The sequence below is a fragment of the Arvicola amphibius genome, chromosome 2 (assembly GCF_903992535.2).
Source record: "Arvicola amphibius chromosome 2, mArvAmp1.2, whole genome shotgun sequence".
Classification (NCBI taxonomy): domain Eukaryota; kingdom Metazoa; phylum Chordata; class Mammalia; order Rodentia; family Cricetidae; genus Arvicola; species Arvicola amphibius.
In genome coordinates this window covers 146,327,874-146,355,695 of record NC_052048.2, presented here as the reverse complement: position 1 = coordinate 146,355,695, position 27,822 = coordinate 146,327,874, and the positions used below count along the sequence as shown (strand labels likewise).

Sequence of the window (27,822 nt, the reverse complement as noted above, 5' to 3'; positions counted from 1 at the left end):
CAGAGGGACCAAGCGATACTCCCTTCAGTGACACTCAGACCGGGCGGGGGAGGGGGGTGAGCATCAGAGTCCATCACAGATGATGCTGAATTCAAGCCAAGACACACAAAAGAGAAGTAGGAAGGGGTTGGATATGGCCTCATCCTGACAGGCTCCAGAATGAGGCACCAAAGCGGTAGCCCAGCATCTCCTTCCTAACATCGTGTCTGTATTTCAGCCCAACAGCAGCAATGACAACATCCAGTCCATCACCTCTGGGGACTGGGATGTGACCAAGATCCTGTCCTATGATGAGAAGCGGAACAAGATGTGAGTGGGAACCGGGGACTGGGTCCCAGGCGCTGTCTCTTACTGCTAGCAGATCCACTTGTCTTTAGTCAAATATACTGGAAGAAGAAAAAGCACAACTCGGGAGGCCTCCTCTGCCCCCCAAGATCATAACACTCACCCTTGCTTCATTGTGAACCCAGGTACCGACTCAGCCAACTCCCAAAGCTACAAGGTACGGTGACAAAGGGAAGCTGTACACACCAGTGAGGCGACATGGATTTACAGAGATAGCCACGCTGTATCAACTGTCTACTGAGTCCCTGTAGACCCAGGCACATGCTGAGGGCATTCCCAGCATGCTCTCACTATTACGGTGGTCGTTAGGATAGGTATGCTTGCCCATTTAAAGACAAAGTAAGGCATGTGCTGGGAAGATGGTTCCATTGTTAAACTGCTTACTGTGTAAGCATGAAGACCTGAGTCCAATCCCCAGGACCCACATAAAAAGCCAGGCATGTTGGCGTGTGCTTGTAATCGCAGTGCTGGGAAATGGGGTCCTGGAGCTCACTGGTCAACAAGTCTCATCTAATCAGTAAGCCAAGTACCAATGTGAAATCCTGTCTCAAAAGATAAGCGGATGGAGAGCTCCCGAGAAATGATACCCAAGGTCAGTCCATGGCCTCTGTAAGCAAGCGCACACATGTGTATATGTGTATACATATACCTGCATACACACATGCATGCCCTATGTGCACATACACACATAAAAATAAATACTAAGATGCAAAGACATTAAGCTGCTTTCTCTGTCTTATTCAGTGGCTGACAGAGGGGAGCCGGGCTTCACTGTGTAAGAGTCCAGGCCCAGTCCTGTACCTGATGCCTCTTGGCCTCGCTGCTCACCTAGGGGCCACTCTCAGGCTTAGGAGAAAACCAGCAGACATGCATTCCCCAGACAAGGTTTTATGGGGTCATATAAAGTCTTCTCTACTCCTTGCCCATTAGGAGGTTACTAATATGGAGGGGAGGAAGACGCCATGGTCACATCTAGGTGTGTACTAACCCCATGGTCACATCTAGGTGTGTACTAACCCCATGGTCACATCTAGGTGTGTACTGACCCATGTTCACATCTAGGTGTGTACTGACCCCATGTTCACATCTAGCTGTGTACTGACCCCATGTTCACATCTAGGTGCGTACTGGCCCATGTTCACATCTAGGTGTGTTCTGACCCATGTTCACATCTAGGTGTGTACTGACCCATGTTCACATCTAGGTGTATACTGACCCATGCTCACATCTAGGTGTGTACTGACCCATGTTCACATCTAGGTGTGTACTGACCCATGTTCACATCTAGTTGTATACTGCCGCTGCCCTCACTGCTGCACAGGACCAAGAGCTCTGGGACCAGGGTCAGCGCAAGAAGTACCTGATTCTAGCAGCGTTGTCCCTCTGCCTGTAGCATCTGGCCTTCCCTTGCTGTGGTCATGAGTGTGCCCAGACCTAACATGAGCATTGCTCTTTATGTGGGCCGTAGTCCCTGATAGACACTGTGAAGATGCCGGGGTAGGGCTTGTAGCCTGCAGATGTGTCCTGAGGCAAGCTAACTGTGTATACCTTCCCCATCTCCACAGCTATTTCCTGAGCACAGAGGATCTGCCGCGGAGACGACAGCTCTACAGGTAACTGACTCCCAGGCCAGCAGAGGCCTCCTGGCTCCGCTGCAGATAAGAGACAGCAAGGGCAGGGAGTAACTAGAAAGTGTGGAAAGAAAGAAACGTGCAGAAGCCACCTGATCCAAGGCCTCAAGTCCTATTTCTGCTTTGGCCAAATTGGTCACACACACACACACACTTCTTTTCTCCTCTTGAGAAGAGGACAGGACTCTGCCTGCCTCAAGTGTTACCTTGGCAGATTGCCCCCATCAGTGTGTTTTGAGGACAGCTGCATCTGGGACTTGACCAGTGATTGAGTAGAGAGGAGGCTGGCTTTGCCATCTCCCTCCATGCCCAAGTTCCATGACCTCAAATGATGTAGAAACTGGATAAACACGGTTGGAACCCAGAAAAGGACCAAATCTAAGGTCACTGTCTCAACAGTTCATCCTGTTAACCGCCTCTTACTGACCTCATGGGAGAGGTAAACTTGATTTTTATTAGTTTGGAGAAAGGAGAAGGAACAAAGGGTGTTTCTAGACACTTCGTAACTAGGAGAGCTGCAGCTAGCTGCTCCCTGAGTATACAGTGATCACTGGGAGTGGCATCAGGCAGTATGGACCAGAGAAGCTAGAGAAGTCCCCAGCACACAGAGGCCTCCCCTCCAGCCAGTGGGCTCCATGCTGAGTTTAAGGCTGGCATGTGCGGGCAGGGCCCTGCGATCATGGACCTGCTTCTGTCTGTTGACTTCACCACTATGGGCCTACTATAGTCATGAAAGTCAGGCTATCCCCTTTATAAAAAGCAGGAAGGCAGCCTGCTGCCCCTTCCCTGGGACCTGTAGCATCCGTTTCCTACGACAGCTTTAGCCTCGGGCGGTACAGCTCTGCCTTGAAAGACATGCTTAGAGAGGAACTTTCCGATCTAGATTAACCCTGACCGTGGTGGTCCCAGGCGGCATCTTCAGTTGCTTTCTCTCACTCCCATCTTTCTCAAGCAAGAAGCAGCAGCGCCACCCTTCTACTGTCAGAAGAACTGCGTTCTGGAAGCAATCAATACTAGTTCCTTGACGTTCACAGAGCTCCTTCCCATTGCACTTGGCACTCAAGGAATGTGGAAGTCAAAACTGTTCCCAAATTGCCACTCACATGGGTGGAAGGTTCTCTGTGATCATGCCCATGACTATTGTAAGCACCTGATTGATTATTCAAAGCGATGGCACTCACTACTTCCTTAGGTGAAGCACCCACAGCGCCATCAGGTGAGGGTACCCGTGACAGCACCAGTTGATAGTAACCGTGACCACCACCAGATGACGAATGGTAGCCTTGACCGTGTGATAGTACCCATAACAAGATTGGGCAGTGGCATCCACAACCGCAGTCCCTACACCTTGGTCACACCTAGCCTGCAGTTTCACTGGTGGTCAAATAGTTGCCATCCAGGACTGGAAGGCCTGAAAGGTCTTCTGAGTCTATGAGTCTGGAAGGCTCCAAGGACGTGGAGTTAGGTATCCATGGGATGCTGATGGGAGTAAAGCTAAGGGGCTAGCAGCAGGAGTGACAAGGTAGCCTCAAAAGAGAGGTCCCTACTTGTGCTCATTCCCTGCCCCGGTTCTCACTGGCCCTTTCTTCTTCTAGCGCCAACACAGTCGATGACTTCAACAGGCAGTGTCTGTCCTGCGACCTCATGGAGAATTGCACCTACTTCAGCGCATCCTTCAGCCATAACATGGACTTCTTCTTGCTCAAGTGCGAAGGTGAGTGGTCATCACCTCACACTCATCTCAGGTGGATGCTGAGGTCTGCAGGCAGGAGCACACAAGGGGACAAGATGGGTGTGATGGGAACATCGTAGACTGGGGGACCAGGGACACTACTCTTGAGGCAGGACCGCATTCACCACATTTGCTGCAAAGACTAAAGCTCATGGGGGTGGGAGTCTCTGTATTGACCTATATCGCACCTCCCATTGTCCATAAAAGAACAGTAAGCTCTGAGCTACGTGGGGTACCTAGCACATAACTGCGCCTGCACTGTCTATAAAAATGAAGAAACAGTCCCAAGATCTAGCTTTCCAATATCGAGCTTTGGGTTATACAGAGAGCCACAGAAATATAAAATGCAAGTTCTTAAAGCCGAGTTTGTTGATCCCAAGCACACAAGTGATCTTTGCACACATGTGCGTGCGTGCGTGTGTGTGTGTATGTGTGTGTGTGTGTATGTGTGTGTGTGTACCTGTTGTACATGTGTCCTGTGGTGCATGGGTAGAGGTCAGAGAACAACTTTAAGGAGTTGATTCTCTCCTTCCACCATGTGAGTTATAGGAATAGAACTCGAGTTGTCTGCTGAGCTGTCTCACTGGCCTGTGTGCAAGTGGTTTTTTTTTTAATCACACCAACCAGAATATTGAACAAGTGACTGCAGAAAATGTCTTTGCATGTTATTCTTGTCTGTTGGAATGATTGAACCCTTTAGAAGGTAAGCAATAAATCTGGCTAAAGTGGCAGTCCTAGCAGTCATAGGTAGAGGGGATGATTTTGTGTGGCAGTATCTTACATAGCCTGCTGGGTCCTGCATAGCTCAGAAACGTGTGAAAAGCTGAGACCCCCCCCCCAACATTCTTCCAAGATGAAGGTGATTCTGGCGCAGGCTTTCTAAAACACATTAGTCCCCTGAAGCCTCCTGCGCCAAGCCCCCAGCTCCTGGGCTTCTCAGACAGGTGCCTACGATAGGAACTCGGTTTCCCATCTCTGTTGATAACTGAGGGTGTCCAGACTGTGGGGCTACAGCGTGTGCTAACACTTTCTAGTCCTGAGCAGGACCAGTTCCAATTTTAGGGGGCCAATGCCCGCCTCATGAATCTGTCCCCTATGGGATTCTAGTTACCAAAAGCAAATGAGTGGAACTAGAAAAAAAAATAACCCTGAGAGAGGTAATCCAGACCCAGAAAGAGAAATACGGTATTAGTTCACTCTGAGTGGATATTAGCTGCTAAGTCAATGATAACCATGCTACAGTTTGGTCCACAGGCAAATGGCAGTTTGTAAAATTAAAGGGGAAAACCCCATGTTAGGATGAAGTGGCGAGGTGTTTAATTTTAATTGGGCATGTTAGTTAGGTGAGCCAAATGGGACTTTTGATTGCTGGACTTCAATATTTTGGTAGCTGGACCTTGGTGGTCAGCCTCCGAAGGAAGAAGTGGCAAAATAAAAGAGTAAACCTTGGTGTTAGATACAGAATAAGGGACCAATGGGTACAAATAGATCTCATTAAAGGAAGGGAAATAGGTGGATGATGGTGGTGCGCCTTTAATCCCAGCACACAGAGGCAGAGGCAGGAGGATCTCTGAGTTTGAGGCCAGCCTGGTCTACAGAGTGGGTTTCAAAAATAAGGTGGAAAATGATTGAAGATGGGGACGAATGTCAACCTCTGGCTTCCAGTTATGCAACATACCTATACATGTGAGCACAGCACACATTCTAATAATGATAATAATAGTAATTAGGTGGCGCACGCCTTTAATCCCAGCACTCGGGAGGCAGAGGCAGGAGGATCTCTGTGAGTTCGAGGCCAGCCTGGTCTATAAGTGCTAGGTCCAGGACAGGCTCTAAAAAAAAAAGCTGCAGAGAAACCCTGTCTTGAAAAACCAAAAAAAAAAAAAAAGAAAAAGAAAAAAATAATAATAAAATTGGGATCAGGAGACCAGCCCCACTTGGAGAGAAGTAGCTGGACATAGGACTGAAAATGAGTGAGATTCTAGGCCAAGTTCAGGCTCAGTGTAAAATATGTCATGAGGACTCTGTTTGGGATGTCGTAGGGATTGATTTGTGATGTCTGCCACATATCATGATGAGGGAGGAGCTGGAAGCCACAGGGCCTGTGTCTGTCACATTCGAGATGGTCAGTCCCTGAGAACAAATGGATACCCCCTTTACAAAGTAAGCTTCACATTCCAGTTCATTGGGGATTGCAGCGGCGAGCTGCACCCTAACCCACTCCTACTGCCGAGTGAGGCAAGACAGGCTATGGTTACAGACCTAAACCCCTAAGGCATCATGGTCCCTTGAGATGAGAAAGCAGTATGTCAGGAAGAGGCAGACATGAAGGCTGCTGCCTAACGGACTAGGCAAGACAAGCCTAGACATCCCCTGAGGGCTTCTGACTTGAGTCCCCTCTGTCTGCCATGTGGCTTTTGGATTAGGCAGCGAACATCCACCACGGTGACTCAGTACGTTGCACTTTGGATATCGAATGATCCCAAATGTCCTATACTAAAGGTGTGCTTAGCTCCCTATAGAACTCTGGGGAGGTGGACCTTTAGGAGAGTGGACTAAAGGAAGAAGTTAGGCCATTGGGGGAACGCCCTTGGAAGGGACACTAGAGCCCTGGAACCTTCCTGTCTCCCTTTCACTTCCTAGGTTGCTATGAGCTAATAAACTGTGATCTGACGCCTTTCTACCTCAATGCTTGGGCTCCCTGTAGGTTCTAATACAAGGGAGCCAAGCAGCTGTGAACTGAAATCTGGGGCCATGACCTAAAATAAGCCTTTCTTCTCTATAAGCTGGAGTTTTGGCACAGCAACCAGCACCCTGCTCTGTGCTAAATCAACAGTATAAGAAGGAGTGCCCAATTATCTGAGTCGCCCTAGAGCTATGAAAATAATAAGTAGCCTGTGTCTTCATTGATAACAGTGTATCATCATCTTCAGATGTGTAAAATGATATCAGCTCCCAGAAGCAGGGTTAAAAACAAACAGTTGGAATGGCAAAATGGCTCAATAGGCAAAGGCACTTGCCACCAAACCTGAAAACTGAGTTCTTTCCCTGGAATATATATAATTGGTAGAAAGAGAGAACCAACTCCTGGCTTCCCCCACCTTCCACACGCATGCTGTGACATACATGTACCCACGCAATACACATACACACAGAATAAAGCAGTGCTCAGAAATCATTTGATAAACAGAATGGCTTGGTTCTATGAGCTGCCTTGTCCTCTAGATGACTCTCACACTGAGTTTCTGAGGCATTAACCTTGGCTGCCCTTTTTAATGTTGAATTTGTCCATGTGGATGTTTAAAACCAGGCTTGAGGCTCCTTGGAGCATTGCTAGTGGGTTCGTGAGAACATCTGCTCACTCTCTCAAACATTTGGAGAATTCCCTGTGAGGCCTGTGTATACAAAGAGCAGGGAGGGGAATCCTGAGGCAGGCTGTGTCCTCAGTGGAAGTTCTATGAATAGTTCAGATTGTCTCCCTCATCCATAATGGAAGCCCAGCCCCCAGCAACATACCCAGTAAGAGCATTATACTCCTCAGTGACCATGAAGCAGATGTTTCCTATGGTAGAGAAGCTACTCAGCATCCTGCTGGCACCTTCCCCGTTACTAGACCAGTGTGATACACTGGCCCTTGGTGACTGTATGCCTCCCCGCAGGATGAGAGGGTGTGTTTCACCTGAAACGTCCATTGAGAGCAGTGCCATTCTGTCTGAGAGCAGCGCCTTTAAAATATGCCCATTCCTCTCCTCTCCAGACTGCTTGCTGTGGTAGGAAAGGCTTTGTTGCCGATCACGTTGCCTGTGGGATCTCTGCCAGACTTTGCTCCTGGTTGGATTACTACAGTGTGCTTCACACTATGCATTTCCATGCGAGATGGCTTCCCCAGAGCAAGGTTTCCCTTCTCCGGGTATTTACAGAAGGAATAGAGAAATGAAAGATCAATAGCGTCCCTGAACCACTAGGGGGAAGGGAGCACAAACCTCAGGTGATGCTTTTGATGGTGAATATGAGTGGGTAGCACAGAACGAGAATGCCAGGGCCAGGTATATGTGGTACCCTTGGTGAAAGGGAAGAGGGCTGTGAGGAAACAGAGCGCTCGACTTCCAGAATGTGAGTTCTGAAACACCAGACAAGGTAGAGGTGGCCAAGGCCAGGAGCTAGAGCCGACCGTGAGTCATGGGGTTAGGAGTTATAAGGATCCCACCCCGATCTCCAAGCCGCCACCCCCAGCAGTGCTCACACATGATGGAGACCTGGCCGTGGAGCCTTTAGAGTGGACGTGAGCCCAAGCAGAAGGGAGCTTTGCTCAGGCTACCACCACTGTGAGTGACAGTCCACCTCATCGTCTCCATCCCCGGGGACTGACACCAGCATCTTCAGCGACCAGTGTGAGTACAAGCACCCGGACATGAGAGTGCCAAGGACCAGCAATGCTTATGAGAATGGGGTGCAAGGCCTTATTAGCGTGAGGAAAGAGTACCCCAGGCAGAGGAGTTGAAACTCACCTCTTCCAGCTCCATGAAAGCTGACTGCAGCCATCCCCAGATCCCAGAAAGAACCATCTTGTTGACCAGAGAGCAGGCATTGCGGAAAAGGTCATAATCAGCTGTTGGAGCCTAACACCTTTACCAGAGTGACTGAAGTTCAAAAGGCGCACCGAATAGACTGACTAGGCTCAGTGATCCCCAATTTCCTGGGGGAAACCCCAGGTATTGCTAAATGTACATCAGCAAAAGCCTGTACTGCAGCCCAGGGCGCTCTCAAACTCCTGATCCTCCTGCTTCAGCCTCCCAGTGCTAAGATCCCAGATTTCACCACACTGGGAGATGTCTGCTCTGAGACCATCCCTCACGCCCTAAAGTCTTCTCCTTTGGGAAGAATGAGGGCCAGAGAAACACTAAGGGGAACCAGAGAGCAGGCAGCTTGTGGGTTTCCAGAGGCACACACAACTCGACAAAGTTGAAAATTCCAAGAACACAAGAGCTGAGGCTCACAGACTTGAGACATGTGAAGTGTTTGTAGAGACAGGGAGAAGACAGGGCTTAATGGGGAAGTGCCCAGGCACTGGAAGAAGAAAATGCCTGCTGAACATGGCTGGAAGAACAGCAAACTGGGATGATGGTGCAGCTGGGGTCCCAGCGCTGGGATGAGGAGCTCCAGGACAACTTGAGGTGTGTGGAGAGTCGAGGACAGCCTAGACCCATCTTACTGCTCTTGGAAGATAAGCAGGCTTGGCTCTGCTTGGTACTTGGAGGGGACAACCCTGTATCATAAAAACAAGCATAAAGCCGGGCCGTGGTGGCACACGCCTTTAATCCCAGCACTCGGGAGGCAGAGGCAGGCGGATCTCTGCGAGTTCGAGGCCAGCCTGGTCTACAAGAGCTAGTTCCAGGACAGGCTCTAAAGCTACCGAGAAACCCTGTCTCGAAAAACCAAAAAAAAAAAAAAAAAAAAAAAAAAGCATAAGCCGAGAATGGGGGAGGAAGATGGGGAGAGAGGGGGATGAGGGAGGTGGGAGGGAGGGAGAAAGGGAAGGAGGGAGAGAAGAAGGGAGAGAGGGAGGGAGGGGAGAGAGGGGAAAAGGGAGAGAGAGAGAGAGAAAGATAGATAGAGAGAGAGAGAGAGAGAGAGAGAGAGTGTCATCCAGTGGTTTAAACCCGAGGACCTAGATCTGCTCCCAGCACCACATCAATGCTCACACCATCCATAACCCCAGTCCCAAGAGATCTGATGACATTTTCTAACCTCGACAGGCACTAGGCATGCACATGGTGCACACACATACATGCAGGCAAAGCACTCATAAATATATAACAAATTTTTGATGGATAGAAAATATATGACTTATCAATTAAGGCTTGGTGGTAAAAAACTGCAGCCTTTTATTAACCAGCTTCAGCATGCATGAAACTCAGCCAAACCACAGCAGTGCTCTGTCCAGAGCCATTGATGGACTAAGTGCCCAGAGGCATAGTAAGGCCTATAACACACCACTGACCCCTTTGTCAGTCCTCACTGTCACATAAAACCTCTGAGACACATCTCTCAAGTCTTCTCAGCCATAGTCCTCAGGGCTCTGGAAGTATTGTTTGCCCCCAGAGGCAGGGCCTGTCTCCCAGGCCTCTGCCCAGCAGCCTTTCTGTATTCCGGCTGCTATAACAAAATACTGTAAACCAGGCAGCCTCCTACCACTGAAAGTGTTCTCAAGCAGTGGAGGCTGACTGTCAATCATCAAGGCAGAATGAGAGTTTGCAGAGAGTCACCTCACGACCTCCCCAAAGACTCTACCTTTGAGGGAGAGGGGGGATTGCAATGCTTCTCTTTTGAGTGTTCGTGAATGTTCAATCAGTGCTCATCGTGGAATGGTGGAATAAGTAGGATATTTGCTGGCTTGATTCCTGAGCATCACAGTATTCCACTGGGTCTCCCAAGACTGTGCCAGCCCTCTGCGGACACAGGAAACATGCACCTCCTCATCTCTGCTGATAGACACCCACCTGGCACTTCTTAAAGCACACCTCACTCTCTCCACCCTTCACCCTGATTCTCCTTCCCACCCAGCATGTGCCCCCTGGCCTAGGTACTTCGGTTAGTGTTTTTGAACACCCATCCTCCCCATTCATGCATAGGTCTGGCACCTGTCAGGTCTCATTCCATCTCTGGCTCAGTCCAGCATTGAGAGCCATAACCTGTGCACTAGAACACTCTGTCAGTGGATTTCTAGGAACAGGGAACAGTACAGTCCTAGTTCAATGTCGTAGTTATAGGGGACTGGAATGATGGCCTTCTGGTTAAGAGCATGCACTGTTTGAAGAAGACCCAGCTTCAGTGCCCAGCACCCATGTTGAGTGGCTCACAATCACCTCTAACTGCAGATCCTTGGAATCTGGCGCCTTCTTCTGGCTTCCAAGAGAACTGCACTCAAGTGCACATTCACATCCACACATTGACACACATGATTAAAAATAAATACAAAAACTTTTTATAAATCACAGTTGTGCCCTGGGACTTCCTAGAAACAAAGCCAACTTATCTGCCCCTCATGATGTGAGATGATAAAATGGTCTATAAAATATTAATTGTTATTTAGTCATTAAATCACACTTACAAGCTGTAGAATGATGGACCTTGTTCTGAGTGAGTCATACAGATGGCTGTAGGCCTCTGGGCATGCTTGGGCACTGCTGCTGATCCTGGCTTGTGGATCCAACTTTGGAGAACTGCATTCTACTCAACATGATGAGGCCCTGGGAGCTATGCCATCAATGTGTGCCATACATAGAAGGTGACATGCACGTGGTGACCACTGATGTGCAAGGCTCCTGTACCTGATGTACCAGGGCTCATGGCCAGAAGCCAGAAGCAGACACCAATGACAGGAATGCTTCAGAGGATCCTTCTGGACCTCTTTGTGTAAGTCAGAACCCTTACCATGCAGGAGTCTATAACGGTCTCTTCCATGGCTGCCACTATAGGGACCATCTCAGGGTCTATAACGGCCTCTTACACGCCGCCTCTATGGCACACTATGGGTACCATCTCAGGGTCCACACAGGTTCTTCCTCCACGTATCGCTGCCTCTGGTCTCAGGCTCCAGTGTTTGGTTTAATCATGAGAAACTAAATGCATCCAGAGACTATAAAATAGATTCTGAATATTGTTCAAAACCTGACCATCTATGAGTTCAGATTTATTAGGTAAATTTCACTGAACTGTTGCCAGGCACCCAAGATGATGCCAAGTTCATCTTCCTCTGTTAGTGGCTGACCTGACAAAAAATAGAATCACCTGGGATATGGGCCTTCAGGCATGTCTGTGAGCTTGCTTGTGAGGAACTATCACATTAAAATTGATATGGGTGGGTGACACTATGTCCTGGCTGGGATTCTGGACTGTGCATATGGAGAGAGGGAACTGGCCAGCATCCAGCATCCATTGCTTTCTCTTCCTGACTGTAGATGTGATAGGACACCAGCTCCTTCAAGCTCCTGCCACTATTGACATCTCACCTTGAGGCAGAATAAGCCCTTTCTCCCTTAAGTTGTGGTTGTCTGGATATCATATCTCAGTAAACAAGGAAAGACGCTAAGACAGTGGTCACCGCCCTCCCAGACCAAAGAGCTTTTGTCCCAGCAAACATTGCTGGTATGTCCTAGTCAACAGAGCATCTGCCTGCATCTTCTGCCAGCATCCAGAAGTTGGTAGCTTTCTTTTCTTAACTAGGTAACATTATCTTATAACCTGCTACAGATGAATTGTGTTCAGTGGGAGGAGTCTGCCACCCCTCCCACTTTTTTAAAGTGCTTAACTTTAAAAGGTTCTACTGTAGCTAAAACAGGAAGAAGCCATCCCAAGATTCACCACTGATGCTGATAGAGAAGCAGAAGATAGGGACCACATGCCAACCCCAACCCCAGTCTCCACATCTCCATATCTCCAATAACGAGAAAGCTAGATACTCAGCTACTCCCTGGGGAAGGGATGGAATAAGCGAATCACAGCTCACATGACAGCAAGGGGCATTGCAGATGTTGTGTTTGTAGAGAACCACTCATGTGGCTCCAACCTGTGGTTGTCACTCATAAGTTTTCAGTTCTCTGAATCTTCCAGATTCAGATCAAGAGATGCTCAGAATCCATATTCTGTATAGAATCTGATTTCTTTATGTTGGCTACCAACTTGAATTAGAAAGATAGCCCCTTTGCTAAATGAAACATCTGTAGACCACATCTGACCCACATGTAACCAGAATGTGACAGCAATATCTACTCAAAGTAAGACACAGGGGCGCCAGAGAGGATTTTCTAGTGTCATTCAGTCCTGTCCTCCAGCCACTGGGTCTCCACAACATCACTACCCTGCAAGCTGCAGAGGGTGACAGGCAAGGTCTCAGAGATACATTGTTTCCCTCAATGATTGCACCTCTTTTTAGTCCCATCAGTAGGAATGTTTTCAGTGTGCTCACACATGATATGTATGCAGCATAGCAGAGTAAGACCGTGTGTATACAGAGATTTAAGGATTGTCTCCAAAGACAGAATACCTCTCACGCCACCAGCTGTTCAATTCCCCTCCATATTTCAGGAAGTTCTCTGCAAACTCAGTGCCTTCAGTCACTGTACCCATTATTTTTCTGCTGCTGTGCTACAATGCAGCCACTGTTCTGTAACAGGGAGTTTAAACTACAGCAACAAGAAGTTTTGTGTCATAACTTGTTTCCATTTGAAACAGTAATGGCTACTGTTTTCAGAGTTACTACAGAGACTTAAAGGTCATGCTGTAATCCACCCTGTCTCAGACACACTTGAAGGTACCCATGTGTGGTGGTTTGAATGTAATTAATTGGCCTCATAAGCTCATAGGGAGTGGCACTATTAGGAGATGTGGCTTTGTTGGAGTAGGTATGGCCTTATTGGGAGAAGTGTGTCACTGTGGGAGTGAGCTTTGAAGTCTCCCATGCTCAAGCTACACCCAGTGTGACAGTTCACTTCCTGTTGCCTGTGGATCAAGATATAGAACTCTCAGCTCCTTCTCCAGCAACGTTTCTGCCTGCACACCACCTGCCATGGTCATGTTGCACTAAACCTCTAAAAGTGTAAGCGAGCCGCCCCAGTTAAATGTTTTCCTTTGTAAGAGTTTCCGTGGCCAGGATGTCTCTCCACAACAATAGAAACCCTAAGTAAGACACTGCTGGATGAAGAGATTACAATTCTGCTCTTCCTTTCTTCTTTTCCTTTCTTCTCTTACAGTCATCTCCTCTTCCTCCCTTTTCTTTCCTTCCCTCCTTCCCTCTCTTCCCTCCCCCTTCCCTTTGTTTTATTCTCTTCCTTTCACCTTGATTCTCTTAGTTCAGCCCTAAAGCCTTTACTGGGCAGGGGCAGAGTAGACAATTCTCACACAACAGCCCAGCATGGAATAACTGAGTCCATCCCAGTGATAAGAATGTCCATCCACCTCTCGGTGCCGCTAGGGTGGGAGTCAGGCCTCGGTCTGGTAAGATAGTTAATTCCGCAGGGTGGGGAAATGTGGTGTAGAATATGGGAGCCAACATGGTGGGGAGATGGGGGAGGAAATGGAAAATATTGTATATATGTCACCCCCACCCTTTCTTGCCCTTTTTTGAAATAAAGCCCCCACTGTGTAGCCCTGGCAACCCTGGAACTCACTATGTATACTAAAGTGGTCTCAAACTCATAGAGATCCACCAGCCTTTGCCTCCCAAGTGCTGGGATTAGAGGCCTGTGTTTTCCATCAAGGAATGGATTCAATGAGTTAGGATGATAGCGATAATGAGAACAAAGTTTCTTGCTGTTGGGCATGAAGGTTGAAAGAAAGAAATGAGGCCATAGAAGAAAGCTTCAGTGAAATCCTAGTTGGAGCTGAACTGGGATACCAGGTGGCCACTTGAGACCTGGTTTCTTCAGTGACCCTCAGCTGTGGTAGTGTTGCAGGGACAGTCAACCAAACACGAATAAAAAGTGGTTGCTCTGGTGCACCCTGTTAACTTCGGCAATTGTGTGGTGATATTGTGAGCATGCAGGAGGTAGCCTTGCCTGTAGGAAACACATAACCCACAACATTTGGGGATGGTCACATGTGCCACATGGGGACAGCCACGTGTACCTCTGAGAACAAGACAAAAGTTTCGAAAAGATTGGGCAGGATAGCTCACTCCTGTGATGTCAGCACTGGGGTAAATGCAGGAGCCTGACAAGTTTAAGGTCGTCCTCCATTACATAGTAAGTTATGGGCTAACCTGGGCTACATGAGACCCTGTATGGAGAGGGGGGGCTTCTGTGGTACTGGGGACTGAACCTAGAGCCTTGTGCATGCTAGCTCAGCACATTGCCACTGAGATACATCCCCAAAGAGAGACTCTGAAAGAACCCTGATCTGTTGAAGAAAATGTCAGCTCGCTCTTTGCACTTCTGTGCTAGTTTCTGAAATTACTTCCTTTCAGTGAGAAGTCTTTAAGTCTTTCTTTTTAAGTCTCTTAAGATGAAACTTACAGTAAAGTCTATGGAGTCTTCCCTATTTAGAATGAGTGGAACATTGTGTTGCCTTAATCAGGTTTTCTTTTCCTCTTTTTTTTAAGCAAAGAAGCAGGGAGGCCAGCCATTAGAGTTCTTTCTTTTTTTAATGATTTATTTTATGTGTATTGTTGTTTTGCCTTCATGTATGTCTATGCATGTCAGATCTTGGAATTATAGTCAGTTGTGAGCTGCCATGTGGGTGCCAGGAATTGAACCCAGGTCCTCTAAGAAGAGGAGTCAGTGTTCTTAACCTCTGAGCCATCTCTCCAGTCCCAAGGTTTTCTTTTTTAATGACAAGAAAGCTTAGGGGAACCTGGGGTTCACGCAGTGACCGCCGTGCTTCCTGGAAATCAGAACCTCACGATCCGCTGCTTGGGTTGGCTGTTAGCTGATCTCTTGTCCCTCGGTTAGACAAGGACACGGCTGTTTGGCCAGCTAGCTCAAGATGCTGGCATTTCTTCTCAGTGACCAGATGCATCTCTCGCTTCGTTATCCCAAATTAAATTCACTTGAAGTCATTGATCATGTGACCTTGCAAAGGCACATGCCATCCAGCTGAAAATGTGAGGACCGCTCAGTGGCGGGGGTAAGGGAGGCACCTCTGCAGCTGTCATGTTTCCCCTAAGCAGGCCATGACCTGCCCTGCCCTCGGACATCCAGTGTGTGTCTGAGAAGCTTCTGTGTGTAGAGAGTGAACACAGTGCTGGGATGGGGGATGGCGCACCGCCACTGCCTCTGACGGGCTCAAGGGGTGAGAGAGGACACTTTGTAAAAAATAAAAATAAACTGGCATTCCGTACTGTGAATCAGGGCACTCTCTGGCTGCATCCCACAAAGCCTGCTAAAGCCAAGCAACTCCATGTGCCTCAGGGCTGCTCACACACTTAGGCCTGAATCCACATGGGTGGGATGGCTTGGAGGCCATCTATCTCTGCAAGGTCACTGCTCACCTTCTCTCTCCCCAGCAACCAAAGCACACACACACACACACACACACACACACACACACACACGTCACAGATGGAAGAGTCAGGCCCGTGGCACCAGCAGGCGAGGTGAGAGTCAGGTCTTCCCAGCCCTGAGCATGTGAGAGGCCCACAAGTGCAGGAAGCGCAAGCAAGCGCTGTCTCTTGTGCCCAGTGGAAATGAATTTCTGCAGAAATCTCTTACAGACCTCCTTGTGGAAGCCCTGGGTACAACCGGACACAAGAGGGCACTGCAGCCCTGCACATTGGTCTCCACAGGCTTCCCCTACTGGGGCTTATGTGGTTCATATGTGGTTCCTATTTCCTAGTGTCAGGATTTCCCAGTGTCTGACTCCCTGGGAGCCACGGAGAACTGAGCCCTGGCTTAGACAAGGCCTCCTGTGGTACCCTCCGTCAGGCAGACACTGAATTTGATGTCAGACACATGAAGATGAAACAGAGGGAGGCCCTGCCCTCGGGAGCACAGAGTCTAGGATAAGAAAAATTTGGGGAACCTTTAAAGAAGGAAGACTGGCTGCAGGTTACCATCATGTCCCTACAGAGCCTCAGCTCAGGTCAGGCTCTCTCTCCCTCATGGTGGGACTTTGAGGGCCTGTGAACAGTTCAGAAGGATGAAGGGCATGGGGGACGGTACAATATGGCACAGTCTGGGAAAAAAAAAAACCAAAAACCCACAAGTATTCATTTTAACTGTCATCCTTCCATAAAGTAGAATCATGTTGAAGAAGAGTCTCAGTGGGGATTGTCTAAACCAGGTTGGCATGTGGGCGCATCTGAGAGGGGTTTTCTTAACTGGGTTACTTATGGTAGGAAGACCACCCTGAATGTGGGAGGCACCATTTCATGGATGAGAAGCAGAGCGTAGGATGAGCTGGATACAAGCATGCGTACATTTATTCTTTACTGGCGGCCGTCATGTGACCAGACGCTTTCCAGGGACCATGGGGATATTCAGATACACGGTTCTCTGTTAGATCTCCAACAAGGGTTCAAAACACAGGCAATAAATGAGACAGGGAAACACTAGCCTGGTCGGGCAAACCCTTGCCTGCCCACCCTCAGACATGAGCAGAGGTGCCCTGTGACAACAAAGGGTTAGGAGGGAGGTTATGCAAGACAGGGAGTGCTGGCCACCACCTGGAGGATTCCCACGGGCCACCAGGGGTACAGTCCTGCAGATGCTGTGACCTTGAACTGCAGGCAGTGTGCACACCCCTCTAGGCCCTTCCCAGACATCTGAAACGCCACTCTGACTTGAGGCCTGCTGAAAGGAACTTGTGGTAAGGCAGCCACAGCCCTAGAAACACCTCCCTGGCTCTGCTGAAGAGGCTTACCCTGAAGCGTGTCACCGGGCCTCAGTGCCCACCCTCTCCCCCTCACCAGTCCCTGCAAGTTGAGTGCTGCAAGGAGACATAACTGTGGCCCGTGAGGAAGGAACCACGCGCTGTCTCCTTGCTCAGAGGCTGGCTGTCCCGTTTTAACAATTCTGATACCAGAATGGCTCTTACAATCCCTCTAAAAATCAGTGGCCCATCTTACAGCTGGAAATGCCTTTGTACCGGTCACCCCATGTGCCTGTCAGTGCAGCTGGAGGTGGGCACAATTTCCATAACTTGTAAGGGTGTTGACTTCCCAGCAGAGGGCAGTGTCATGACAACCTGAGGCACACAGTGACCTTCTAGAAGGCTTCTCCTGACGCTCCTGAACCTTTAGCCCTATTCTGACCCACAAAGCCTGCTGTGCCCAATTTCTCGGTGCCACTCCCAGAGCCACCTCTGGCCTGGAGCCTCGCCTTTGGTTTCCTTGCATAGAGAGGAGCCCCTGGTGGGAGCGATGTTGTCTGTGGCTGACTCCTGATGCACACACCCTCAGCCGGCATGGGAGCTGAACCCCCCAGACAACTGTAGTGTGCTGTGGAGGGGCTGGTGTTTCCAAGAGAACATCTGTTCTGTCACACTTTAGCAACGCAGTTATTAAAGCACAAGGAAATTAATTACAGTTGTCACTGTGTGTTCGGACCACTCGGCTGCTTCCTCTCTGAGGAGCACTCGCGTGTTGCTGTAAATACTTCACTGGCGTTACACACTATGGCTTTTCTTTAAGCCATTCCTAATCTCTCAGTGAGACGATCAAAATGGGGAGGAAATTGGGAAGCGGGGATTTTAATTATAGATTAAAAAAAAAGTGAGGATAAATTTAAGGATCAAGGCCTAGGCCAGCATCAGTGTGTAGCATGCACATGCATGCAGCCACACACATGCAGACACACAAGTGCAAACACACTCACACTGATGCACATGTCTGCACGTGCATATCCTTGCTCTGCGTTTATAAAAACAGTGGTGCTCATTTCTTCCTCTTTTCTCCCCAATCTTGGTGAGGCTTCTGTTTCCTTGGTTTGTTGGTTTCATGGGCACATGGGCACATGGGGTTTGCATGTGTGTACGGATGTTTGCATTCATGTGAACTCACTGATCTAGGAAGTGCAGCTGGGGTGAATCCTGAGGTATCCTGTTACTCTGTAATGAAGTAGAGTCAAGGAGCTCTGCAAAAGCCACCGTGGCCCTTACAATTCTGCACCTCCATTTATTTACAGACTATGAATATGAAGTACATGTAATTCCCACTTTGTGGGATCCCTTTAAGGAATAAGTGAGCTGTTACATGCAAAAGATCAGCATAGGGAGCGGCACACAGGACACACAAGAGCACATGGCATAACAGGGTCAGTTTCTATGACCACAAGAAAAGGAGGCATGGTCAGAATCTTACAGAGGAGTTTGAAGAAAATATTAAGGACACTGTGGAGTGTCCATAAGATGAGAAGCAGGAGGGGAATTCTGGGTAGGAAATGAAGGTGCAAAGATGTGAAACACACAACCCTGACTGGAAGAGAGAGCCATGTGCCCCCAGATCAGGGCTGGGAATGTCTCCTGTCTCACACTTAGATGTAGACACTATCTGTGAGCTATGGAAACAACCAGAGCCCTAATCAGTAGGGGGCCAAGGTTGCAACTCCAGAAGTCCTTAGGCATGAGAAAGACAGCAGGTAAGAGGATGTGACCATGGAAACGGGAGACTTTCAGCAGGTAAAAGATAGAAGATGCATGGAAACCAGCATGAGGGAGAAAGAGAGTGTCAGCTGCCTTTGTTCAAGCATGCTCCACCTGCAGTGTGGGCTGCATGCAACCAAGGGAAAGTGTGGGTGTGGCTCCACACAGCATCAGAAACTCAAAACACTGGGGGCTTCTTTTTCAAATATAACTTTTGCAAATTGTAACTTTGTGTGGTTTGTGAATGGGGACTTTGTGGTTTGTCAGTGTCGTGTCAGAAGGGACATACCTAGGTGATGTGCCTTGCTCTTAAGTTTGGGGTTTAGTTTTTCAGAGACTGCATCTTGTGTATCTCAGGCTGGCCTTAGGGATGACCTTGAAGTCCTGACTCTCCTGCCTCCACCTCCAGAGTGTGAGGATTACAGCCTTCTACCACCGTGTTCTGTTTATGTGGTGCTGGGAGCAAAACCCATGTGTGGTGGGAAAGCACTCTGCTAGATACACACACACACCCCCAGTCCCTTTGAGGCGGAAAGAAAAAGCACATGATTTAGGATCTTAAGTCATTTCTGTCAGTGCAAGGGATTCTAGGGGTCAAGGTGTCACCTTCCCTGAAACCAAATGTGTCCCTACTACTTCCACTGGGACACTTCAGGTAGCCCAGACAGGGTCCCAATGACACACTGAGGTGAGTGTAATGGTTTAGATAAAATGGCACAGTTCTCCCTGGAGGGATGGTGGGTCCCAGGCGGGGAGCCACAGCGCACAGTGGGCCACTGCAGGTGGTTTAGGGCAGCTGGTTCCACCACCGGAGGCCTCTGTGGGTCCCAGACGGGTGGAAGGCAGTGGGTGAGAGGCCTCGCAGAGAAGGTGGGTATAGTTTATTTAGTGAGTTATGGAAGGTTAGGGAAAAGGAACGAGAAAGAGAGAAATGGAGGGGGAGGGGAGAGGCAGCAGGCACCTCTTCCAAAAAGAGGGACAGAGGTGGGGGAGGAGGAGGAGAGAGAGAGGGAGACAGAGCATAAGTTACCTCTAGGGGAGGCCAGGATATTAGCTTCCCTCAGCAGAAGGGAAGGGGTTGAGAGAGGGTGGGGCTTATCTCTTAAAGGAACAGTGTACCAGGTGACAGACCAGGCCAGCAGATCATAACAGTGAGGACCTAGGTTTATCCATCAGAAAAGCACAATGAACGTGAGGAAGAAGATGGGGAGAAACTTCAGAAATGATGTCCATGGAGGTCCCTGAGACTCAGGCATAGGACTTGACCGGCTTCTGTGGGCCTGCCTTCTCCCACTTTCTGAAGCCACCTGTCCTGAGTTAAGGATTGAGCAGATCTGAGCATAAAGAACTCACTGGCACCCACACTGGATGTGCAGCCTGAGCATCTTACCTGTCATAACTGGTTCATCCAAATGAGCACTGTCCTCTCAGGAAACTGAGCTCACATTCCCACAAGGAGGGAAGGTTTTCAAAGTCAGCTAAGCCCATCATCCTGCCCCAGGCTCAGGAGGAATGCACAGCCCTTTCCCCTTGAGCATGCTTGATGATTGACAGGATTACCTGTGCATCTTGCCATAACCCTGTCGTTACCAAAGACAGACAGGATCTTGCATGGCATCTGGGCATGTGACAGGAAGTTGTGAGGCTAGTGAAGAGCCTCACCATGGTCACTAAGTTGACTCGGCCATGAGCATCATTTCCTGGGGAATTACACACCCCTGATGCATCAGCTGCTCCTTCATTTAACCAGACACTTGTGGATGGGTGATGTGCTGTGGAGTTCCTGCACATTCTTCCATGGGAAGTACAACATTTATAAACTGAAGCAGGCTTTGTGGGCACACACCTTTAATCCCATTACTTGGGAGGTTGTAAATTTAAGACCAGTCTGGACTGCAGGGAGACCCCATCTTCAGGATGATGATGATGATGATGATGACGACGATGATGATAATGTACTAGGTTGCTAAGTTCCCATAATGGCTGATGACATAAGACATAAATATATCATTTGGAATCCAATTAAAACAAATTTGTTTAGCTTGAAAATCACCAGTGAACTAGAACCACAATGCGACAAGCTATGACTGTTGGTCCCAGGACCTTTGAGAGTGAGTCAGAACGAGCTTGTTAAAGGGGCTAGAGGCCCTGGTCCAGATTCCAGCCTGGTATGTTAGATGACAAATCAGACAGTGTGCGTGCACTGAACCAATGGTCTTGTAGGTTTGCCTCATTTCACAAAACTAAAATCTAAATTCCTGCCATCACACTCAGAATTCTGTATAACCCCTAAATATGGCACTGGGGGTGGGCCAGATGGCGCACACCTGAAATCCCAGCACGTCGGAGTTGGAGGCAGAAAGATCAATAGTCCAAAGTCATCCTCAGCTCATAGCGAGTTCAAGGACAGCCTGGGCGATGTAAGACCCTTTCTCAGTAACAGTGAATTAAGTGTAAGTGTAAAAATGTTCCCCGGGGTGATATGATGATGTCGTGGTTTAAATGCAGGTGGCCCATGGGTCTGGAAGCTTTTGTAGATCAGATGCCTGAAGGAAGGGGTTGGGATCCAGGTATCTGCCAAGGCCCCTCCCTTGCCTGGAGGAAGGAGAAGGGATTGGGATGCAGGCATCTGCCAGGGCCCCTCCCTTTTTTTAAGAAAATGATTATTATTGTTTCAACCATTTCTCTTCCTCCAATGCCTGTCATGTGCCCTAGACTCACACGTAATTTCTGCTACCAGTAGCCACATGCAATGAGAACAGTCAGCTTGGTGTAGCCTCTCCGTCATTCATGAGTGTGTAAAAACAGCCTACCCACCACCGCAGCCCTCGCTGAACGGTGCCATTCAGACTCTGCCTGCAAAACAGAATCACTTTCAAGTTCCCTGAACAGAAAATTGGATTGAAGTAAAACTAAACGCCGTGGGGCACAGGCAGAAGGGACTGGGTAGGGGGTGGGGTGGGACTAAATCCCAGGTTTGATGTCACCGATAACAAGGCTTCAAAATCAGACAGCAACAAAACCCTTCTGTAGTGTTGACTGGGAAATCCTGACTTAGGAACAAATATTTTAATTATCTGCTGTCGTTCGGGTAGCCTGCTCGCTCCCCGTTTGTTAGGATGATCATATCACCTGGGTGTATACACTTTCTGCTCCAGCCATACATGATTCATGAGCTGGTAAATAAAGAGATCTGGAGTCTGCGCGCAGCAGGGCCCTTGCCAATTATCTCCACCGGCCAGAACCTGCCTCCCTCGCCTGTGTGCAGCTGATCTTTGAAAGCATTCATCAGCGCCGGCAGCACGGCAGCACGCGTGGGGTCGCCTGGGATGTGAGAGTCTCTATTGTTTACATCCTCAGAGGCTGGCAGCGGTGGGAGCTATGTGTCAGAGCGTCTTCCCAGGATGCAGGCGAGAGTGAGTGAGGAGGATGAGTACTGTCTCTATGGGTGTATTTAATCTGATGGCTTTCCCCTACAGTCCTGTGTCCTTCTCAGTCCCTTCAGTCTTCATCTGTGGTTGTCACCTCTCCATCCTGCCAGACAGGTGCAGACTCACACTCTAGACCAAATGGGACTGGAAGGCAGTCATGGACTTCTGAATTTTACTTTAAATGAAATTCAAATATGCGATCCTCTGTCCACCAGCTGCTATGATCTACCATCGTGTGGTGGTCATACATCCATCTGTACGCTGTGATCTACCATCGTGTGGTGGTCACACATCCATCTACAAACTATAATCTACCATCGTGTGGTGGTCACACATCCACTTGCGTATTTTCCCCTCCCAGGAGCAATACCAACTTGGAAGTCAGACATACATTTAGCTTTTACTAAAATAAGTCCTGTCACTCACTTAAGATTTTCAAAGGTCATTTTTTATATACATTCTTCTCTTCATAAACAATGCTTAGCAAATACAGTTCATCTCCTGATACTGGTGGGAAACAGTACTTGTGTTTGTTTGAGCGTTTATGTTCCTTATTTTTTGAAGCTTTATTTTTATTTTATGTGTGTAAATAAAAATTTGTTTTATTTTGTTTTATATGTTCTGCCCTTGAATGTGGATGTGCATGCAGTACCCTCAGAGGCCAGAAGAGGGAGTCGGATCCCCTGAAACTGGAGTTATAGATGGCTGTAAGCCACCCTGTGGGTGCTAGGAATTGAACCAGGGTCCTCTGGAAGAGCAGCCAGTGCTGTTAACCATCTCTCCTGCCCCACTGTGTGTTGCTCCAAGGTGCACAGGCTATAAGGCAGGCTGTTATTGAAGACTTCGGAAGTGTTGGAGCTGAAAGAATCGTAGACATATGCTCATTCCTGAGCATGTGTGTTCGTTGACAGAGGAACTTGTAATGAAATACAGTTGTATGTTTTCACACACCCTCAGACTGGATGAGAATACATGCATTCATAATAGTTATACATTTTATATATATGGCAGCAGAAGGATGCCTAAGGAAGAGCAGAGTGCAGCCCTGCTTCCCCCACCTGCTTCCGTCTTCCACTGAGAAGATGGAGTCTTCAGCTGAGAATTGAGCCTCCTTTTCCTTCTCTACTTTTGTGTGTGTATGTATGTGTGGATGGTGTGTGTGTGTGTGTGTGTGTGTGTGTGTGTGTGTTGGAGTGTGAATGGTATATGTGAATAATGTGTATGTATGTAGTATAGAGGTGTGAATATGGTGTCTGTGTATGAATGGTGTGTATGTATGTGTGTGTTAGTGTACATGCACTATACGTAATATGTAAAGAGGCCCACTTTTGACATCAAATATTCACCATATATATTAAGGCAAGTTCTCTTACTTGAACCAGAGACTGCTAATTCATTTAGCCAGCCAGCTTACTCCAAGGATCTCCTGCCTCAGCCTGCTGAGCACTGGGCCTACAGGTGGGCCCACTGCTGCCCTGGCATCAACATGGATGGCAGGGAGCACTTCAGCTACTGAGCCATGTCCCCCTGCAGACTCCAAGCCTACTTCTCCACTCCCATCATGTTTCCTCATTGTTCATATTTCAGAGGCCATGAACTGTTAATGTTCGGCCAGATAAACCTCCAAAACTCCTGCCATTTGTGATGGTATGGACACACCAGGGGGACATTCTGCTCAGGAAAATGAGCCAGACAAAGAAAGATGCGCACACTTTCTGAGATGCATAGGAGGGAGTAGAATGTTGGTGACCTGGAGCTTTGGGAGGGAGGGAAGAAATGCTTGTCGAAGGATACAAAATTCCCCCTAGACAGACCAGAGAAATAAATTTAAGTGGCCTGCCATCCCACCGTGACTGTGGTTAATAGAAATATATCATACCTCTGAAAACCAAGAGGAAAAATGTGCCTTCTGTAGCTTTACATAGCACACCTCAGGGTCACGTGCCTTGTACAGTCTTCTGTGTGCTCTTGGTCCCATTTTAATTGCCCAGTTGCTAATTTAAGGCCACCTTGGAAGTTAGCGCCTTGTCTCATGGCTGTAGGCATTTCTCTTGTGTTCTTCATGAGCACTGCCAGCACAGGGGATAGCAAATATGCTGGCTGAGCTGTAACTTTTACAAGTGAAGCTATTTTGACTCCACCCAGGCAGAAAGATGCATACGGAGCCCCCCCGCCCCCGCCGCAAAGTTCTATGCCCCTCCCACTCCCTACCCCGGAAGGGCAGTAGGCAGTGCATATGCAATACCTTCTTCTGTACAGATGAACGGTTAATGAATGTCACGCTAAGTGCTAACCTGACTATGACATAGCAAGGTAGAGACTTTAAATTAGGCTGGTGAAAGGTCTCCTGAGATCAGTCTTTGTGCCCTGTTTTTAGTAATTTAGGTTACTGTGGCTCTGTACCTCTGATTCTCAATAGCTGCCACCAGTCACTGTCTTCATTCCGAGGTCTGAGAGCCATGTTACAGTTGGGCCGTTGTCTGCATGACTTTAACATCACAAACGTCTTAGACTGGTCAAGCGGACTACACGTCAAAGAGTACTAAAGAAGACACTGATCAAGTGTAAAGGCCACCCAAAGGACCCTTCTGTCCCCAGCCCATGCAGAGCCTGACCCACGTTCATCACTTTCTATTGCTGTCACAAAACTGGAGGGAACAACTCTGAGGAGGAAGGGCTCCTTGTGGGTTGTGGTTTCAGCCATGGTTCCTAGGTTTCATTGTTTCTGGGTCATGCTCTGGCCTCAGTGGGGAGTGTGTGGTGGACCAGATTGGCTCACCTTATGGTAGATAAGAGAACGGGAGGGAGGGAAAGAGAGGGCAAGAGAGAGTAAAAGAGGAGGACAAGTCTGATGTTCTACTAAGATTTAGTGATATTTATAGGCATACATACAAGTATTTTTGTGTTACTTTTGTCTGTGCATTTAAAATATTGGGGCTTCAGAGAGGCTCAGTGGTTCAGAGCACTGGCTGCTCTTCCAGAGGACCTGAGTTTGGTTGCCAGAACCCACACCAGGCAATGTAACTCTGATGCCTCTGGCTTTCCAGGCACTTGTATTCATGTGCACATAACAACATACAGGCACGTATCTACTCATAAGTAAAAATAATAAAAAATAAAGCTGGGCTTGGTGACACACACCTTTAATACCAGCACTTGGGAGACAGAGGCAGGAGGAACTCTGTGAATTTGAGGCCCTCTTGTCTACATAGTAAGTTCCAAAGTAGCCAGGACCACCGAGAGAAATCCTGTATCAATAATAATAATAATAATAATAGCCAAAGAGATGGGTCCACAGTTGAGAGCATTTGCTGCTCTTCCAGAGGACACAGGTTTGATTCCCAGCACCCACTTGAAGGCTCACAATTGTCTGTAAGTCCAGTTCAAGAGGGCCCAACATCCTCTTCTGGCCCCTGTAGGCATTGTAGGCACTTGGTGCAAAGGTTAACACCCATACATACACAGAAAAAAATTAACTTAAAAATGCACATAAAATCAGACAAGTGTGGTGGTGCACACCTTTAATCCCAGCACTCAGGAGTCAGAAGCAGGAGGACCTTTGCCATTTCAAGACTAGCCTGGTCTACAAAGTTAGTTCCAGGACAACCAGGATTACATAGTGATACCTAGTCCAAAAAAATATATACAATAATGAATCTTTTAAAATATTTTAGTATTTCAGAACATAGTTAGCAAAGAAGATATAAAGCTTTCTAGTTCTAGCTCTGTCATGGATTTTCATGTTTGGTGGTGGATAATTTCATAAAATATTCATTCAATAGTGAAAGTGTAAAATCCAATGTGAGATTTCACAGCTCCGTGTCAAATGGCTGCACTAATGGTATAAAAGTTCACTGAGCTGTGCAGACTTTGGATCTGGTTAATTTTGCACGTTATTTTTTTTTTTATTTTCAGAAATGCTTATATGTAAATGCAAGTACAGGGCTACAGGTGCACACTAGGATATTCTAGAAGGGTTTGGGCTCTTTTTTGGAGGAAGGGATAAGTGTGTCCTTTACTGTCACTTAGTCCCTTTCTTTACTATTTGAATTTCTGTTTCAAGATATGTCTTAAGTTGCTGTATTAGAAAATGAAACCTCCTCCAAGCTGTGACTTCCTCACTGCACGAATGCAACAAAAGACGGGAAGCTTGCTCTGCCGCTGTGTTCCTGTCTCTAAGCTGTTTGAAGTGTCTTTGCGGCAGGGCTCTGAAGATTGGACTTGAAATTATTCATAGGAGAGTTACCAGGATGCCTTTTACATAGCAGGCACTGAATAAGTAATCATTGTTTACATTATTAATAAGAGCGTGGGGTATAGTCTGTTTGCAAATTTTCTCACCTCGGTTTGTGCGCGGCAAAGAGCTGTAGGCTCGTTATCTCTCAATGACCACTTTGCTCGCTGCGCAGGCTCTCGGGGAAAAGGATGGCAGAACGGGGAACGTAGTGAGCCCCCATATTTTACCCACACAGTCAGTGCTTACCTGCCCGTTGGAGTGCACAGACGGATGTTGCATGGCTTCTCCCCTCTAGGAAGGAAGTGCCGGCATCAGCGAATAAAAGTACTGGCTGCCTAGCCACGTGTGAGTTTTAGGCAAACAACAATTAGTTTTTGTCAGTATACCCTAAGTACCACAGGGACCTATTTATAGTGGAAAGATGGTCAGTGCCTCTCAGAAATTGACAGGTAACCAAGCAGCCTGTGGCTGGATGGATAAGCAAGGGGCACAGCATGGGGGAGGGGCCGAGAACTGTAAAACAGTCACTGTAGAGGACAATGTGGAGGCTCCAGGGCTGCATGATTGGCTGTGCCACTCCTAGAAGAAGGAATCTAAGTCGGAATATTCCAATGCCTCTTGTATCTGTCGCGGCTCTGTTCACAGTGGCTGAGTCAGAGCCTCAGCCAAGGTGCCCACCCACTGTGACGGTTGAGGAGAATGTAACATTTACATGGAGTGAAGTATTATTCAGCCATGAAGAAGAATGGGAATCCATCGTTCATACAAAAATAGGTGGACCTGAGATCATTATGTGAAGTGCTATAAGCCAGGATCAGAAAGACAAATAATGCACATTTTCTCTCATATGCAAAAATCTAGGTTTTATTTCTCTTTTATTTATCCTTCGACAATTTTAAATTTGTATCCAACATGTCTTTTTTTTTTTTTTTTTTTTTTTTTTTTTTTTTTTTTGGTTTTTCGGGACAGGGTTTCTCTGCAGCTTTTTTAGAGCCTGTCCTGGAACTAGCTCTTGTAGACCAGGCTGACCTCGAACGCACAGAGATCCGCCTGCCTCTGCCTCCCGAGTGCTGGGATTAAAGGCGTGCGCCACCACCACCCAGCCTCCAACATGTCTTATATCGATATCCATCCCATCCCCAGCTCCCCCTCCCACTTCTCGAAGATGTCCCCTAACACACCCCTCTCACCTCCTGGATTGTTTTAATCTAATTATGTGCATTGTGTGTCTGTGTGGGGGTATGCACTCATGAGTACAGGTTCCTCAGAGCCCAGAGGCATCAGAAGCCCTTGGAGCTAGAGTGACAAGCCATTGTGAACTGCCCGTCATGGGTATTAGGAACCAAACTCAGGCCCTTGGCAGAAGCAGTA

At 48.0% G+C, this 27,822-nt stretch overlaps 1 protein-coding gene across 3 annotated transcripts in view; it reads left to right on the top strand.

Moving 5' to 3' along the window:
- Positions 1–27,822, top strand: part of Dpp6 (dipeptidyl peptidase like 6) — a 655,432-nt gene that overhangs the window by 590,916 nt on the left and 36,694 nt on the right. For all 3 annotated transcript variants that reach the window (XM_038318722.1, XM_038318721.1, XM_038318723.1), the window contains 3 exons: positions 218–309; positions 1,911–1,958; positions 3,572–3,690. In XM_038318722.1, the coding sequence (XP_038174650.1) occupies positions 218–309; positions 1,911–1,958; positions 3,572–3,690 (259 nt within the window). The remainder of the gene's footprint in view (positions 1–217; positions 310–1,910; positions 1,959–3,571; positions 3,691–27,822) is intronic.